At 36.9% G+C, this 19,756-nt stretch overlaps 1 protein-coding gene across 1 annotated transcript; it reads left to right on the top strand.

Annotated features, from left to right (window-relative positions):
- Positions 1 to 17,988: 17,988 nt before the first annotated feature.
- LOC140508655 (olfactory receptor 52E4-like) lies at positions 17,989 to 18,921 on the top strand. The gene has a single exon (XM_072616544.1). It carries the CDS (start codon positions 17,989 to 17,991, stop codon positions 18,919 to 18,921), a length of 933 nt encoding a protein of 310 aa, XP_072472645.1.
- The last annotated feature ends 835 nt before the right edge of the window (positions 18,922 to 19,756 follow it).

Genomic DNA, 19,756 nt, shown 5'->3' with positions numbered 1-19,756 from the left:
GCACTAGATTAGTTTTGATTGCAAAACCTACACCAGCTTCATGGTACTCCCCTTCACTGAGACCACACCAGAAAAATGTGTATCCAACTCCAACTTCAGCAGGCTGGCCTTCCTTTGCCAGCCTTGTTTCATTCAAGGCTGTTATTTGAATGTGATAACTGTTGAGTTCTCTTGCAACAAGAGCAGTTCGTCTTTCAGGTCTACTGAATTTTGTGTTCTCTACAAGGACATGCATGTTTCATATGCTGATGGTGATTGAAATCATCTTTACAGATGTTTTTGTACATTTTGTACATTTTTTGTGTTTTGACCGCATAATAGGATTTCCCATCTGCCTCAGTAATCAGGCCAGGGTTGGATAAGCACACAACTTTTAGGGCACCTTTTCTAGTCCCTTGGCTCACACCAGGAGGTAAGTAGTGCAATCCTCAAAAAGCTTCCCAGACACCCAGGGGGCTCCTGAGTCCCACTGCTGCTTTCAGTGAGAAATGACCCTATGACCTGGGTCACCTGCATACAAGATTGTGACTACAGCTTCCAGTATATCCACACCTGCTGCTTCATCACTTGGCTGTAGCCACAGGGACAGAGTTGTACGAAGTCTCCTCACTCTCTCTTCCAGAGTCATCATAGTCCAGTGGCAGGACAGCCAAGATGGCTGGCAATGGCTCAGGATGCAGTGAATGACCTTTGTGTCTTCTGTGTCTAACCAAGCTCTAAGCACTACACATAGCCTGCTTTAGCTACCTTCATGGTCATTGGAACATTCTTCTCATCTGCCCAATCCACCAGGGGAAGTCTTCGCATGCTTGAGGTAGACACTCCCCTAACTCACCAATGGATTCAGCATCCCTTGGTTACCCTCAACCTGGTTTGGTCTGTCTGTTTAAACGGGTATGAGAGTGTGCATGCTGCACTTACTGCAGCTTCTTGGAGCCACAGGTGAGAGTTGGGTGGAACAGGTGGACAGCAAAGTTGGAAAGAGCCCCAAAAAGGACTCAACAGTCACCACACCAAAAGTACTGGTCCTCCTTTGTGAGGATAACTGGATCAGCAAAGACCCTGTGAGTTATATGGCTTTTTTTCTCACTTTGAGAAGGAGGATTCTAATTTGAGAGAAGGATTGTGAAGTAGATTTTTTTTTGGCTAAAGTGGGACACAAATTATGGAAATGAACAAACAAAGAAAACATAGAGAGGAAAGAAGTGGTGGTGCCGTTGCAGCTGGCAGAAAGATTCCTTGTTTCTCTTTCTGACCCTCCCCTCCACAAAATGTTTCACCCCAAGTCTCAATCAGAACCACCACTACAACTTTGACCACTAGTGGGGTTACGGCAGCCTGGGAGAAAGCCTATTTAGAACACTGAATATATTCTGATGAAAATGTTTGATTGGTGATTTCAGTGCAGTATTACCTGAAAGACAAATGATATATTGCATTCTTTTGCTGATTAATTAATTAAATTACAACCTACTTTTCTGTATCATTACAGAAAGTCAGAGATTAGATAGGTTTGTGTAGCTATTGCTATGGCTTGAGACACCCACTCAGTGTATTCCTAATTCACATTCCTGTTACATCAAGAAGTTACAATAGAATCATATTGGAATTTAGATAATTTAAGAAAATAGAAGAGAGGGCATTACTGACAGAAATCTTTTTTTTAAAAAGAACTGTCTACATGGAAGTATTTCTAATGTCAATAGCTATAAACAGTAGTGAAAACAAACAAAAAGCATAGGTGATATTTACCAAAAACTAGAAAAGAAAGAATGCAATGTAACTATAATAGATTGTTATTGCTCCATTAGAATGACAAATATGAAGAATTTTTTTTAATGGCAAACATGTATTAACTAATTAGGAGGAATTAGAACTAAAAATCATATGCACTGGCTCTACATAGGTAAATAACTTTAACAGCAACACAACTGATGTGAAATACAAAATGAATATTCTGTTTCTAAAGGTTAATATAATCATCCTTTGATTCTCTTAATAACTTCTAAGAACAGGGGCAGCTAGGTGGCATACTGGATAGAGTACCAGTCCTAGAGTCAGGAAGATCTAAGTTCGAATCAGGTCTCATATACTGGACACTCACTAGCTATATGAGCCCGGGCAAGTGACTTAACCCCTATTGCCTCACAAAAAAAGACAGCAGTATGTAGTTAAGAATATATTTGCTTACAATTGCTTATTCTTTGTTATTCTTTTTCATACTTATTTTTATATTTTAGTACTTTTATCAGTGGTAGATAAATGCTTTTTTATTAATTGATTATGTTTGACCTGTTGGTTATTCAAATTCAGGTTTTCAAAACAGCACACCTTTCCACAGTTTTCTATCTCCAAGAACATATATGATAATGCAGTTGAGCCCACTAAATAATACTTCCCTATTTATGGGATTCTAATTGACCTTCCAGATAGTTTGAAAGTATTCTGGGTTCTAGAGATCATTACATAAGAAGATTCGATAGCTCGTGCTCTTAAAAGAATGAGTACTCCCTCTCAAGCAGTATATTTCTTTTCTGTATCAGTCATTTGGTAAGAGGAGGATGTGCAGGTCTGGAAGCTGTTGGTAGCAAGTGCTACTTGTCCTTCTATGGCCAGAAAACTGCTATATAGGCCGAAAGTATAGTTGTGTCTTCCTCAAATAATCTAATCTAAAAAGAGGTTTAAAGGTTAGACTCCTATTCCCTGTTCTACGTAAAAACACAAAAGGAAGAGGTTCTGAAAGAGGAAAGAAGACAGCATGGCAGAAAATGATGGAAGACAATTAATACCTAGTACTAGATGGCATAAATGACACTTCCCATAGAAAAGGGAACTGGAACCTCTGAAAAGGTAACAGCTGCTGAAACTTTAGGGAATAATGAAGGGTATATACAGAAGATATCAGGGGAGAGAGAGAGAGATAGACCAACAAACAGACAGATGGATGGACAGACAGACAGACACACAGGGACAGAGAGACAGGGAAAGATCAAGAGAACAAGGGAGATAGACAGAGAGACATAGATAATGAGACAAAGATAAAGAGACAAAGACAGAGAGACAGAGACAGATAGAGAGACAGAGACAGAGACAGAGAGACATCAAGGAAAATATCAAGAGAGAGACAGACACACACAGAGAGAGGCAGAGAGACAGAGACAGACAGAGACAGACAGAGACAGAAAAAGATAGAGACAGAGATAGAGAGATACCTTCTGGGAGTTTCAGATAATCACAGAACATGAGACCTAGAAAGTTCCTCAAAGGGCATATACCTACTAACTAACTCATACGTGAGCAATGATCACCTCTACTACATACCACACAGATGGTCATCCAGCCTCTGATTGAGGACCTCCAATGATGAAGTACCCACAACATCCTGAGGTAATACCACTTTGGTGTAATTCTCACAGTATACTGTTTCCTCTCAAATCAAACAGAAATCTGTTTCTCTGCAACTTCACTCCTAGTTCTGCCCTCTGAGTTATATCAGGATAAATTTAATACTTTTTCCTCTGAGATTAACTTATATCTACTTTGTATATATCATATGAACACCTAGTTATTTACATGTAAGAATATAAGGTTATTGAAGGGAGGGATTATCTTTTTTGTCTGTCTTTGCAACCCCAGAGTTTAGCAAAATTCCTGGCAGATAGTAAGCATTCATTTATTTTCTTCTTCATTTAGTTTCTTCTTCATCTTTTTTGCCTCCTCCTTCTTCGTATTCTTTTGCTTTCCTCTCACTCTTGCCTCTCATCTCTAACTCTGTATCTTGCTCTCCAACTATATCTCTGAATCCCTGTCATTGTATTTGTTTTTGTCTCTCTGTCTCTATCTCTGTCTCTGTGTTTCTGTCTCTCACTCACATTCTCACTGTCTCTGCCTCTGTCTCTCCTTCACCCTCTTTCTCTGTCACGAATTTTGTCAGAATAGGGAGCTCCCGGAGAGGGAGGTCCTCTATGAACAATACAGATTTCCATCTCCTCAACTTTATAGAGTTACCTGGGTCACTAAAAGGGTTTTTTTCTGTCATATTAGTCAATCTGATATATGTTAGGTAGTATCACAGAGGCATTTTAATGTGCATTTCTCTAATCAGTACTGATTTAGTGCATTTTATTTTGCTATGAATATAAATAGATTTTATTTCCTCTTCTGAAAACTTCCTGTTCATATACTTCAATCTTTTGTAAGTTTGGGAATAACTCCTGCCCTTGTAAATTTGACTCAATTCTCTATATATTTAAGAAATGAGAGGGGGGGAGCCAAGATGGTAGAGTAGAAAGATGGACCTGTAGAAGCTCCCCTCCCCAAAGACCAAAAAATACCTGTAAAAAATGACACTAAACAAGTTCTACAGCAGCAGAAGTCAGAAAACAACAGAGTGAAAGAGATTTTCAGCCCAATACAGCCTGGAAGGTAGACAGGAAAGGTCTATTGCACCAGGCTCGGAGCAGAGCACAGTGCAGCCACATGCAAAGTGCAGCAGGGACAATACCAAAACAGGCTTCTAGGTGCCATCAGCAGCAGCACTTCCCAGATTGCTCAACCCACAAATGCCAAAGACAGTTTCAAAGGTCAGTGAGAAAGCTCTTTTACCTGGGTGAGAAGGAAACATGGTCTGGACCTACCAGAAGTAGCCACTGCAGAGGCAGTGTCCATTTAAGAAGCCCTCTACCTAAAGACCCTAAGGGAATTGAGCTGCTGATATGGGTCTCAGCTCTGAATAGCAGCCCTGGGGTGAGGAGGAGCACTGACCTTGTGGAACTGGTTAAGGCTCTAGAAAGGGAATTCTACTAGCAGATCCTGGGCAGTAAAGTGCTTGTGGTTGCTACCAGACCAGAGCATAGGCCAGGAGAGGATTAGACTCCTCTCCCTTGATTGTGCCACTTTGAAGGAACTGAGAAGTTACAAGTCCCTGGAAAATACCCTCCTCTTGACAAAGGACTCAAAAGTCAAGTAACTGACTGGGAAAATGCCCAAAAAAGGGAGAAAAATAAGATTATAGAAGGTTACTTTCTTGGTGAATAGATATTTTCTTCCATCATTTTGGATGAGGAAGAACAAAGCATGCCATCAGACCAAGACATCAAAGTCAAGGCTTCTGCATCCAAAACCTCTAAAATAAATATGCAATGGTGTCAGGCCATGGAGGAGCTCAAAAAAGATTTTGAAAATCAAATAAGAGTGGTGAAAGAGAAATTGGGAAGAGAAATGAGAGCAATATAAGAAAATCATGAAAAGTGAATCAACAACTTGCTAAGAGATGCAAAAAATACTGAAAAAAATAACACCTTTAAAAATAGGCTAACTTATTTGGCAAAAGAGATTCAAAAAGCCAATGAGGAGAAGAATGTTTTAAAAATCAGAATTAGTCAAATGGAAAAGAAGCTCCCTGAAGCTTTAACAATTAGAGTGGAACAGATGGAAGCTAATGACTTTATGAGAAACCAAGAAATTACAAAACAAAAACAAAAGAATGAAAAAATAGTACATAATGTGAAGTACCTCGTTGGAAAAACAACTGACTTGGAAATTGGATGTAGGAGAGACAATTTTAAAATTGTGGAACTACCTGGAAAACATAATCACAAAAAGAGTCTAGACAACATCTTTCATTAAATTGTCATGGAAAATTGCTCTGATATTCTGGAACCAGAGAGCAAAATAAATACTAAAAGAATCCACTGATCCACTCCTGAAAGAGATCAGAAAAGAAACTCCTACAAATATTGTAGCCAAATTCCAGAGTTACCAGGTCAAGGAGAAAATATTGCAAACAGCTAGAAAGAAACAACTCAAGTATTGTGAAAATACAATCAGGATAGCATAAGATCTAGCAGCTTCTACATTAAACGATTGAGGGTTGGGTATACAATATTACAGAGGTCAAAGGAACTAGGAGTAAAACCAAGAATCACCTACCTAGCAAAACTGATTATAATATTTCAAGGGAAAAAATGATGATTCAATGAAATAGAGGACCTTTAAGCATTCTTGATGAAAAGACCAGAGCTCAATAGAAAAATCTGATTTGCAAACACAAGAATCAAGAGAAGCATAAGGTAAACAGGAAAAAGAAATCATAAGGGTCTTATTAAATTTTAACTGTTTACATTCCTACATGGAAATATAATATTTGTAACTCTTGAAACTTTTCTCAGTATTTGGGTAGTTGGAGGGACTATACACACACATACATATAGACAAAGAGCATAGGGTGACTTGATTAGGAAGGTATGATATCTAAAAAAATAAAATTAAGGGTAGAGAAAGGAATATGTTGGGAGGAGAAAGGGAGAAATGTAACAGGGAAAATTATCTCTCATAAACGAGGCAAGAAAAGCTTTTTTGATGAAGGGGAACAAAGGGGAGGTGAGAGGGAAATGGTGAAGCTTAGTCTCATCATATTTGGCTTAAGGAGGGAATAACATGCACACTCAATTTGCTATGAAAATCTATTTTGCACCACAGGAAAGTAGGGGAGAAGGGGATAAGTGGGGTGGGGCATGATAAAAGGGAGGGTAAATGGGAGGAGGGAGTAATTAGAAGTAAACACTTTTGGGGAGGGCCAAGGTCAAAAGAGATAATAGAATAAATAGGTGGCAGGATAGGATGGAGGGAAATATAGTCTTATACAACATGACTATTATGGAAGTCTTTTCCAAAACTACACATACATAGCCCATATTGAATTACTTGCCTTCTCAGTGGAAATGGGTGGGGAAGGAAGAAGGGAGAGAAGCTGGAACTCAAAGTTTTGGGAAAGAATGTTGAGAACTCTTTTTGCATAGAACTGGGAAAAAAGAAATCCATATAATGGGGTACAGAAATCTATCTTGCCCTACAAGAAAAGAGAGAAGATGGGAATAAGGGAAGGGAGGGGTGTGACAGAAGGGAGGGCACATCGGGGGAATGAGTAATCAGAATGCATGGCGTTTTGGGGTGGGAGGAGGGGCAACATGGCAAGAAAATTAGAAAATTAAAATTTTGTGGAAATGAATGCTGAAAACTAAAAATAAATAAAAAATAAAAATTAAAAAAAGAAGAAATGAGGTCTTTATGAAATAAGATTGCTGTAAAGAAAACAAACAAACCCTAGTTTTCTGTTTTCCTTCTGATTTTGACTGCATTGGCTTTATTTGTGCAATATTTTTAATTTAATTTGATCAAAATTACTCATTTTACTTCCCATGATCTTCTGTCTCTTGTTTGGTTATAAATTCTTCCCTTATCCACAGATCTTACCAGTATATTTTTTCTCCCAATTTCCTTATGATATTAACTTTAATGTGTAAATCGCATACCCATTTCTTGATTTCTCATAAAGTTATTAACTTCTATTTGCTTCACTCTAATGTTTAAGGAATTATTTTCTTCAATTATCTTTTGGACTTCTTTATCCTTTTGGCCCATTCTGCTTTTTTAAAGCATTCTACTTCTCTTTGGTGTTTTGGATCTCTTTTGCCATTTGGGTTAGTCTAATTTTAAAGGTGTCATTTTCTTCGGCATTTTTTGGGTTTAGCTTAGCAAGCTGTTGACTTATTTTTCATGATTTTCTTGCATCACTCTCATTTCTCTTCCTAATTTTACCTCTACTTCTTTTACTTGACTTTCAAAATCCTTTTTGAGCTCTTCTATGGCCTGAGACCAATTCATATCTTTCTTGGAAGCTTTGGATGCAGGAGCTTTGGATTTGTTGTCTTCTTCTGGTTGTATGTTTTGATTTTCCTCATCCACAATGAAGAAAATATCTCTTCAAGACAAAGTAAGAATCTATAGTCTATTTATTTTTCCCATGTGCTCATTTTCCCAGCCAATTACTTGACTCTTGATTTTGAGTCCTGATTCAGCAGTGGCTATAGATGCCCTGGGGCTGGGGCTGGGGCCAAGCTGTTCCACACTCCCTTCTCAGGCAGGTGAAAGACACTTCCCACTGACTTTGAAAGCTGTCTTTTGCATTTGTGGGTTAAGTCTGGAAACAAAGTGATTCAGTTCCCTAAGGCCTGTTCCAACTCTGTCCAGGCTGGCTCAGTTAAAACTGAACTGCACCCAGGTCCCAGCCCAGTGGGATAGACTCTTCTTGTCAATCTTCCAGATTATCTTGGGCTGGAAATTTGCTTCAGTCTGTCATTTTGTGACTCTGCTCCTCTAGAATTTGTTTAGTTATTTTTTACAGGTTTCTTGAGGGTTTTGGAGGAAGAGCTTTAGTAGGTCTCTGCTTCTTGTATGCCATCTTGTCTCTGTCCCTCTATATTGTTTTTTAAAGTAGTAAGTATTGTATTTTCTCAGAAGTTTTTTCTGCACTTATTTGAGATAATCACATGATTTTTGTTGTCTTTCTTATTGAGATGGTCAATTATGCAGATAAATTTCCCAATATTGAAACAGCACTACATTCCTGGCATATATCCCATTTGGTCATAATGTTTGATCTTTGTGATAGGTTATTGTAATCTCCTTGCTAATATTTTATGTAAAATTTTTTCCATTGATGCTCATTAAGGAAATTGGTTTTTAGTTTTCTTTCTCTGTTTTGCTCTTCCTTATTTGGATATTATATTTATGTCATAAAAGGAATTTGGTAGGATGTTTCTTCACCTATTTTTCCAAATATGTTATATAATATTAGAATTATTATTTTAAAGTTTGGGAGAGTTCACTTGTGAATTCATGTGGTCCTGGGAATTTTTTTAGGGAGATCATTGAAGGCTTATTAAATTTATCTTTCTTAGATTTATTTTATAAGATTATTTAAGTATTCCAGTTCTTATTCTGTTAATTGGACAATGTATATTTTTATAAATATACATCCGCTTCACTTGGAATGTCATTCAGACATGTTGGCATAAAATTGAGCAAAATAATGTCTTGGTATTGTTAAAGATCTTGCTTTAATTTCGTCTTCATTGATGGTGCTTTCACTTTTTTTATTTTTAATGCTGGTAATTTGATTTTCTTCTCTTTTAAATCAAATTAATCAACTGTTTTCCTATTTGGGTTTTTTTTTCTCAAAAAAACCAGACTCTATTTTTACTTAGTAGTTTCATGGGTATTTTACTTTCAATTTTATTAAGCTCTCCTTTAATTTTCAAGATTTCCAATTTGTTGTTTAATTAGGGATTCTAAATTTTGTTCTTTCTCTAGTTATTTTTAATTACATGAGTGATTCACTGATGTTCTTTCCATGTTTTATTGATATAAGTATTTATAAATATAAATTTCCTGAAAGAAATGCTTTGACTGCATCCCATAAATTTTGGTGTATTGTCCAAGTGTTGTCATTTTCTTCAATGAAATTGTTTATTATTTTTATGATCTGTTGTTTGATCCACTCATTCTTGTGGATTAGATTATTTAGTTTCCAATTAACTTTTTGGCATCTTTAAATATGTTTATTTAATGTTTTTTCAATTACACAAAAAACACTTCAATATTTTTTTTAATCTGGGTTCCAAATTCTTTCTTTCCCTCTCTCACCTCCCCCCTCATTCATAAGGCAAACATATAATACAAGTTATACATATTCAATCATATAAAACATATTTCCATATTAGTTGTCTTATAAAAGAAAACATTAAAAAATGAGAAAATAAAGTTTCAAAAAACATGCATTAATCTGCATTCAGACATAATTAGTTCTTTCTCCAGGGATGTATAGAATTTTTTATCACATAGCCTTCAAAATTGTCTTGGATCATTGTATTGCTGAGAATAGTTAAGTCACAGTTGATCCTTGTACAATATTGCTATTACTGTGTATGGTGTTCTCCTGGATTTGATCATTTCACTTTGCATCAACTCATGTTAGTCTTTCCAATTGTTTCTGGCAGCATATTGCTCAAGTTTTCTTATACTATAATAGTATTCCATCACAACCATTTGCTGTAATTTGTTCAGCCATTCCCAAAATGATGGGCATCCCTTCAATTTTCAATTCTTTGGCACACTGAAACAGTTGCTATAAATATTTGTGTACATCCTTTGACTTTTTGTTTTTTATATCTTTGGGAGACAGACCCAGTAGTGGTGTTGCTGGGTCAAAAGATTTGTGTGATTTCATAGCCCGTTGGTCATTGTTTCAAATTGCTCTTCAGAATAGATGAATAAGTTCACAAATCCATCAACAATACATTAATGTCTCAACTTTCCCACATTCTCTCTAACATTTGTCATTTTACTTTCCTGGTACGTTAGCCAATCTGACAGGTATGTCGTGGTACTTCATTTAATGTCAATTTCCCTAATCAATATTGATTTAGAGCAATAGTGGCATGACTATAGATAGCTTTGATTGCTTCACCTGACAATCACCTATTTGTTATCTTTGACTATTTTCCAATTAAGGAAAGGCTCTTATTTTTATACATTTGATTCAGTTCTTTATATATTTTGAAAATAAGGCCTTTATCAGAGAAACTGGTAAATTTTTTCCCCACAGTTATGATTACTGTGTATTTCTCTCCATCCTGTTGTCCCTTGTTTATTCTTCTCTCTCTCACTCTCTCTTTCTTCTCTCTCTCTGTCTCAGCCTCTCTCTCTCTCTGTCTCTCTCTCCTCTCTGTCCATCCTCAAAAATGTAAAAATGTTTTCCTTCTGACAACCTCCTCCCCCTATTTGCACTCTCATCTATCAGCCTTACCTCTTCTCTTATATGCCCTTGCTCTCCTACTTTCCTGTAGAGTAGTATAGATTTTTATAATCAGCTGAGTATATATGTTATCCCCTCTTTGACTCAATTCTGATGAGTGTAACTTTTAAGCACTCTTTCCCATATCCTCCATTTTCTCCTCCATTGTTAAAAGCTCTTTCATGCCTCTTTTATACAAGATATGTTGCCATATTCTTCCTCTCCCTTCTCCTTCTCATAGTAAATCCCTCTTTCTCACCTCTTAAATTTATTTTCTTAGATATCATCCTATCATATTCAAATCACAGCCATGTCCTCTCCTAATAATGAGAAAGTTCTTAGGAGTTACAAATATCATCTTCCCATGTAGAAATGTAAACAGTTTAACCTTATTGAATCTCTTATAATTTTTCTTTACTGTTTTCCTTTTTATACTTCTATTGAATCTTGTATTTGAAAGTTCAGTTTTCTTTTTGGCTCTGATCTTTTAATCAGGAATGTTTGAAAGATGTCTCTTTCATTGACTATCCATTTTCCTTGGAAGTATTATACTCAGTTCTGCAAGGTAGGTGATTCTGCTTTGTAATACCAGCTCCTTAGTCTTCTGGAGCATCAAATTCTAAGTCTTCCAAACTTTTAATATAGAAACTACCAAATAATCTGTGATCCTGACTGTGGCTCCATGATATTCTAATTGTTTCCTTCTAGCTCCTTGCAGTACTTTCTTCTTGCCCTGGTTGTTCTCGAAATTGGCTATAAGATTTCTGAGAGTTTTCATTTTAATATCTCTCAGGAAATGATTGATGGATTCTTTCAACTTATAATTTACCCTCTGATTCTAGCTAATCAGGCAGTTTTCCTTGGTAATTTCTTGAAAAATGATGTCTATGCTTTTTTTATCATGGAATTCAGGTAGTCCAATGATTCTTAAATTCTTTATTTACAATCTATTTTCCAGGTCAATTATTTTTTCCAGTGAGATATTTCATATTTTCTTCTATTTTTTCATTGTTTTGATTGTGTTTTTTTTTTTACTTCTTCAGTGAGCTTTTCTACCCCTTTTTCCATTTGGCCTTTTGGAGGAGTTCTTCTCTTCAGTTGATTTTTGTGCCTCTTTTACAGTTTGGTCTATTCTGTTTGTGAAGGTGTTATTTTCTTCAGTATTTTTTTTTTACATTTTATTTACCAAGATATTAACCATTTTTCATGATTTTCTTGCATCATTGTCATTTGTTTTTCCTAGTTTTTCCTTCATCTGTCTTATTTGATATTTAAAATATTTTTTGAACGCTTCCAGGAATTCTTGTTGGGGTTGTTTTCAATTTATACTTCTCTCTGATGTTTTGCTCATAGCTGTTTGGACATCATTGCCTTCTTCTGAGTTTGTCTTGCTCTTTCTCATCATCATACTAGCTTTTTATGGTCAGGTTCCTTTTATCTGTTTTTTGCTCATTCCCCCCAATTATTTCTTGACTTTTAACTTTATGTTAAAGTTAAGCTTTGTTCCTAGGGAATATCGAGCCCTGTCCCAAGCTTCATATTTTTGCTACTGCTTTTAGAGCTTATTCTAAGGGAATGTACATGTTCTGTGGTCCCAAGGTAGTATGATCCAAGAAAACGTGTAATCACTGCTCTCTCCAGATCTGCACTTTGGTCTTTACCTAGGAAAAGACTTTGTTCCTCTAAAGCTTCAAGTGCTAAAGCTCCTTTTGGTCTGGAACTGTGACCACCTCCCTTGTTGTCTTGCAACCATGAATACTATTATTCCTTTCTGCCTTGTAATTGTGACCTAATGCTCTGCTGTCCCACAGTCACAAACACTAGTGTTCCTCTTTGCTCTGGAACTGTGACCCAGAACTGTGTATAGGCAATTTCAAGAGTCCTGTTCCAGTGAAAGATCCCCTGTAATCTCCTTCTGATCAGTTCTCTGACCCTCCTGGTCTGTGGAATGAGAGCTCCCAAAGCTGTTGCTGTTGTTCCTGCAACTGCCTCCAAAACCTGTTGCTGATGTTGCCTCTACATCCATTGCACTCCAAGCAGACCACCACCCTTTTTCACAAATCTTTGTTGCTGATCTCTTAAGTTGTCCTGGGTTGGAAAATCTCGCCCCAACCTTTTATTGGATCTACCACTCCAGATTTTAATTTGAGAGGTTTTTTAAATTGTTGTTTGGAGGGAAATGTTAGGAGAGGTCAGCTGAGGCTCTGCTTCTACTCTGTCATCTTTATTCCATCCCTAACACTGATAACTTAAATGACTTTCTTAGGGTCACAAAGCCATGTGGCAAAAGTAGAAGGTGAATCCATGTCTTCCTGTGTCTGAGGGAAGTTCCCTGTCATAGTTCACTTAATGCAGATTGTAGCTATTTTTCATTTTTTTGCCCACATTCTCATGCTATTGACTCATACCAGACTTGTAGTCTCCTAGTATCCCCAGGCCTCTTGCACATTAGCTTAGTCAATCAATCCAGAAGCATTAAGAAATTTCTGGCTATAAGCCAGATAGTCTGCTGTGTGCGTTGATACAAAGACAAAATTAAGAACAGTACCTCAGGAAGCATGCATTTTTATCAGGGAAAAGCATCTAATTATCTAACCAGCCTCACCTACTCTGCACTTGTGCACATTGTAAAAAATGGGTTAGTGTACAATGTTCAAAAACTTCTTCAATTACACATTTTTTTAAAAAAGACAAGGACATAATAAAAACTCCAGCACAGTGTAAAATATGCTGCATGGTTAAGATATAGATATATATATATACATATATATATGTATATAGATATAGATATAGATATAATACTATAAATAGTGGAAGTACCTTGCTGTTTGGTCTCCTTCCAAGTTCCAGGTTTGTCAAAGTCAATGGCTAGGGTTAAAAGCATTCTTAATGGCTAGGGGAAGAAAGTGATCTTGGGGATGCCCCATGGTAGAAGGTGTGTGTGTGTGTGTGTGTGTGTGTGTGTGTGTGTGTGTGTGTGTGTGCATGTGTGTGTGCATGTGTGTGCAGTGCTGGGAGGTAGTAGACAAAAGTGGAAACCAGCTTTTGTCCTCCCACAATTTGATCCTACTATATAAGATGATATATGCTAAATATGGCACTTTACCTTGAAAAAGACCTAAAATCTGCTTGTGGATATGGCTATGGGAAAGGTTATAGCTTGTAAATTATTTGAAGTAGTACAGTTTTCTGTATTTTTGCTGTTTCTGGAAGGTGGAACACTAACAAATGGAAAATTTGGTTTATGCTTTGATTTTTCCCTGGTATAACAATTTCATTGGAACAACTTTGTATTTTCAAGGCACTCATAGCAAAATGGGCTATATAGAAAACATGGTCAATGTTCTCATTCATTTTTTCTCTTGGAAAATATTTATTCTCTTGTACGTATATTTGTACAATAAATAAAATGTATATTCATGATATTTATTAGTATTACATATGTAATGAATTTTTAATGAATTAATAAATATTTTGAAATTGTATTTGTTTTCATTTCTAATATGGTAACTATTGATAAATATAATCCATGTAAACATTTGGGGTACTCAATAATTGTTGAATGTAAAAAGATCCTAAGACTAAAGAGTTGAATAACTATCCTATCCATTTCAATATTTTGATTACTCTTTCCTCATGTTCTCTCACTGACCTTCCAAAGAAAGTGAGATAATCCAGAGGCAGATGTGGCAGGGTAGATAAATCAATTTACTTGGAGTCAGGAAGACCTGAGTTTGGATCCTGCTTCAAGCTATGGAATTTTGGTATGTCACTTAACTTCGATGAGCTTCAGTTTGTTCTTCTTTAAGGTGGCAGGATTGGATATGATAGCCTCTATGGTTCTTTCCAAAGTTATTTTCACATCCCTGGCCCCTCCAAAACCTTTCTAAGCCTCAGGCACTTAATAAAAATGTGTTCCCTCACTCCTTTTATAACTCTTCTTTGGGATCAAGCATAATCAATATAATTTTGCAGAATTCAATTTTGTTTTGTTTAAATTGCTACATTAATTGTAGACATTATTTTCCTGATTCTGCCTACTGCATTTTGCATCAGTTTATGTCTGCTCTACCCTTTTGATCTATATTTGTAGTTTCTTATAATGAAATAATATTCTACTCCAAATCTATTGGAGAAGATACAAGGACACGAGACTGAGTCAGAAAGAGGTATGGAAAAATTCCCCAGTGAAAAGGGCATCAATTGGAGAAGCAAGAACAAACAACTTCTATAAAAAAAAAAGATTTGAAGCAACAAGTTTAGATAATGATAGCACAGATTTCTTGAACATCAAATCCAGCACTCCTTATATCTTGCTTTCTCCTATTCAATTTAATTCAACTAAAGCAGTTAATATGTGGCATTGTTTACCAGGGACTCAATAAGGACCTTGAGATATAAAGAGTCCATGGCTTCAAGGTACTTACTTTCTACTGACTGACAAGGAAACCATTTTCCCCTGTATTCTTGAGACCCTTGTACTTAAGTTCTCCAAAAATAGCTAGGTACAAAACCAGTCTAGCCCTTTAATTTATGATTGCTCTGCTAGTAACAAATTATAATATGACTGCATAACTGTCAGCACCTCTCCTCAGTGGACAGAGACTCTACATTTATCTTCTTACTTCTCTCAGTCTGATGGGAAAGTACTTCCTCACCTCAGAGTGATTCCATTGTAGTAGAGACACAATCCATCACTCTGTGGAATCCATATACAGTGATGATAGCAGAGTCTCCACCTCCTGGAAATTTCAAAATTCATAGGAGATATAAGCCTCTTTCTCAGTAACTGTCTAGTCTAATTAGCAAGATGTCCTTACCAGCAATTGCTGATAATCAATCAACAAGAATTTATTAAGTGGCACTATGTGGTAACCACTGTTCTAACTTCTGGGGATACAAAGATAAAAATGAGAGAATATTTGACTCCACAAGGTCCTTATATTAAGCTAGAATCTAGTGAAAATGGTAGAATGTATACAGTTATGATGCATATATGTCCATTGAATGCATTCATGACAAGTATGCCTATCAGTGAAAGGTGACTTGACAAATAGATTGTAGAATCAGGAAAGACTTTAGCAGGAAGTAGGTTCGTTTCTTTCATTTGCAACTGCAACTGCCATGCATGAAGCATTTTCCTTACAGATTCTCCAATGGAGTTCAAACTGACCAATCAAATTCTTCCCCAGCTGTGAAAAGGTTAACTATAAATGGATACCATTTCTTTGAAGCCAACTATCAACCAAAACTTAACTCCTAGTTCTATTTCCAGCGGGTCTAGTTGTAGTAATGTACCAAAGGTCCTTTGTGGGTTGGTTGAGGTCCACAATGAGCAACAGACAAGGGAAATGCAAGTGTGCAACTCTGCTATAAATATTCCCACATGCTTGGCTCAAAGAGCAGCACCTGGGCTGGTGAGTCATTGCTTGACTTGTGTCCTTTTCCCTAGATTCTTCATTCTTCCCCTTTCATCACTCCCCTCCATGGACATTTAGCACTCCCTTTTTCTTAAGTGAAAAAACCTATTCTAAATTCAAAGTCCAAAGCAATCTCTTCCCTCTGCTGTTTTAATTATCTTTCACTCTTCTGTTTCTTTTCCCTACTTTTCTTCCTACCTTCCTCCTTCTTTTCTCCAAATTTCCAGTTAATTCCTTGGTTTTTTCTCCAGCTTACTTAAGTGTCATCTTCATTTCATTTTGCTTCTTATCTTCTTACTATCTTTTTTTACTCATTCCTTTTACTCTTTTATTCTCTTCTTTCATTTCCCTCCTTTTATCCTTTATTTCTCCAATCTTTTCTAATTTTCCTTCTCTCTATCATCTTTCCTTGTTCCTTTTGGCTTCTCTCCAACCTCCTTTCTCTCCTCTTTTTTGGCTACAATTCCTCATTCCAATTCTTTTCTTTTTCTTTTTTCCTCTGCTTTCCTCATTACCTTTAGCAACCTGGATCCTTAGAGAATCTGTTCACTGACTTACTTTGATCTCCCAAATATTATTTGTAAGTGACAGTGCTAGTGGAAGGTACTGTCACAGGATGGACATAACATCCAGATGACTAAGCAAGGAAGATCACCCGCAAATAAGGGAAAAGCATGACTCAGATGTGATGGTACAAAAATATAGGTAATTAATGATGAACATAAAACAGACCAATCTGGATACAGCACTGGATAAAGTAAGCAAGGAACTAATATGAGATGAAGATGATAGAGGGCAATGATGTTAGATTTTGGAGAACCACTAATTTCAGGTAAAGGATTTTGAGTTTTATTTGATATACAGTAGGAAACTATGAAAAACTGAGAACAGAAGTGTTACCAGATATATACATAAGAAAGCTTCATTTGTTCAATAGCATAAAGGATGGATTGGAGTGGGGAGAAGCTGAAGTCATGAATGTATGTTATTAAATATTTCAGGCAGATAAGAGTGAGACTCAATGCTTGTGTCATTCTGGTCAAATAGAAAAGGAGTGAATAAATCCAAGAGATGTCTCTAAGATCCATTTCAGTTGTAAATTTATAATACCATGACCAAGACTCCTTAATTCATCCAAAGCCTTCCCATTACTCTTCTACTCCAACCAGTTATCATCACAACAGATTCCTTCACAGTCATTCTTGAACAGATTGTTTATATACACCCAGTGCCTTCACTTGCTTAACCCTGACCCTCTTCTCAATTTCTTGAAAGCACACTTTTATTTCCACCAGTTTATTAAAATAATTCTCCTCAATTGTCACTATCAACTTGATAATAACTAAATCCAATTACTTTTTTTTAGTCCTCATCTTCCTTGTCCTCTCTGCCTTATTTGACACTGTTCACTACCTCTTCTTTCTAAATAATCTCTTCTCTCTTCATTTCCTAGATAATATCCTTTTTTGATTCTGCTACTTCTCTAGACTCTTTATCTATTGCTTTCTCTGGTTTCTTTTCCAGATCCCTTAACAGAAAGGTGGCTGTGACTCAAGGTTCTGTCTTCTGTAGATATTTGAGTTATACTCATGGTATCAATAGTCACCTCCCTATAAAAATGTAAGGGATTATTATCCTTAATTTTCTTTAATTATGCCCTATCAAGTATCTGTTCCACGGAACTCAACTTCAAGTGGACTGACCTAGGATCCTTCCAAATAAAGGAAAGAGAGAAAGGGAGGTACACTTACAGTTCCGGGATTGCAACTGGAGATACAGGGTCTCCAGAGTCTTTATCTCTCACTAGGAAGAAAAAAGGGGAGGGGATTGGTGTCACTTGGTTCTATGAAATGGTCAAAATCTAAGCTTGGAATATACTTTTTTCCCCTCCAGGTCAGGCCAATAAAAAGAAATATGCCATAGTTTGGCAGGATGCCCTACTCCAATAATACTCACACCCATTCCTCCTTCCTGTTGGTTGGTATTCCAGGGCTGGAAACTGCTCATATCTGGATTGGCTTCCCTTTTAGTTCTGTGTATCTGATTGCACTTTTAGGAAACTGCACCATTCTATTTGTGATACAAACTGAGAAGAGTCTTCACCAGCCCATGTTCTATTTCCTGGCTATGTTAGCTGCTATTGACCTTGGCCTGTCAACAGCCACCATCCCCAAGATGCTGGGAATATTCTGGTTTCGTTTGAGAGAAATCAGCTTAGCAGGTTGTGTTGCCCAGATGTTCTTTGCTCACAACTTCACCACTATGGAGTCAGCAGTGCTTTTGGCCATGGCCTTTGATCGTTATGTGGCCATCTGTCACCCTTTCAAATATACCACCATCCTGACCAATAAGATCATTGGGGCAATTGCAGGGGCCATCATACTAAAGTCCCTGACTTTCATGCTTCCCTTGATTTATCTTGTCTTGAGGCTACCATTCTGTGATTCCCATCTCATTCCTCACACCTATTGTGAACACATGGGCATTGCCAAGTTGGCCTGTTCCAGCATCAAAATCAACATTATCTATGGCTTGGTTGTTATTTGTATAGTATTTGTGGATGTGATTCTGATTGGGGTTTCCTACATCAAGATCCTCCAGGCTGTCTTTCGGCTCCCATCCCAAGATGCTCGGCTGAAGGCTATGAACACTTGTGGCTCCCACATCTGTGTTATGTTGGCTTTCTATACTCCAGCTGTATTTTCCTTCCTTACCCACAGATTTGGCAAGAATGTACCCCACTACATTCATATCCTCTTGGCCAGCCTATATGTTGTGGTCCCTCCTGCCCTCAACCCCATTATCTATGGTGTCAGAACCAAGCAGATTAGGGAATGTGTCTTCCAAATCTTCATCAAAAAATGATCCACAGCCAATGAATTGGGCTTTGCTGAACTGGGGTGAGAAGCTCCATTCTTATCCACAAAGGGGAAAGATCAGAACAGATCTCTTTAAGAACAATGAAGGCCTAGTGCAACAGTAAGCATCTTGATCTCATATTTTCTTCATGTTGCTTTTGCCATATAATCATGTTTCCTGGTTATTTTAAAGCAAAATTGAATTTTTTCAAGATGTTCATAATTTGTTTGAATACTTTTATGTAGATACAGGGGAATAAGTAAGATAGGATTTTCAGAGTTCCATTTTACAAAAAAAAATCTGTGACTATATATTTTTTCCTATTACATTTCCTTTGGCAATGACTTATACTGCTGGTGAAATATGAATCACGTATACATTGGAAGAAGACAGGTGACCCAAGGGATAGAATTGAAATCAGCAAAATCTGAGTTCAAATCCTGCCTCACACACTAGGTGTAGAACCCTAGGCAAAGCACTTAAACTCCTTCAGCTTCAGCTTCCTCCTCTGTAAAATGAGGGACAATAATATCATCTGCCTCAGAAGGTTGTTATAAAAATCAAATGGGCATGAACTGATGCAAAGTGAAGTGAGTATACCTAGGAAAACAATTTATACAATAATCACAATATTATAAAGATAAACAGCTTTAGAAGACTTTGACCAACAGAATGATCAACACAATTCCAGAGGACTCATGATGAAACATGAAACGTGCTATCCTCGAGACAGAGATATGATGGACTAATAATGCTGATTGAAGCATACTTTTTTGGAGGACATAGCTAATGTGGAAATTTCTTTTGTTGGACTACATGTATTCATAAAAGGTAGAGGAAG

This window comes from Notamacropus eugenii, chromosome 5 (assembly GCF_028372415.1).
Source record: "Notamacropus eugenii isolate mMacEug1 chromosome 5, mMacEug1.pri_v2, whole genome shotgun sequence".
Taxonomy (NCBI): Eukaryota; Metazoa; Chordata; class Mammalia; order Diprotodontia; family Macropodidae; genus Notamacropus; species Notamacropus eugenii.
This window is presented reverse-complemented; position numbering and strand designations above follow the sequence as displayed.

Bases quoted from the DNA above. Each gene is read 5' to 3' on its own strand.
- LOC140508655 (XM_072616544.1), top strand. From the start codon at position 17,989: ATGCCCTACTCCAATAATACTCACACCCATTCCTCCTTCCTGTTGGTT.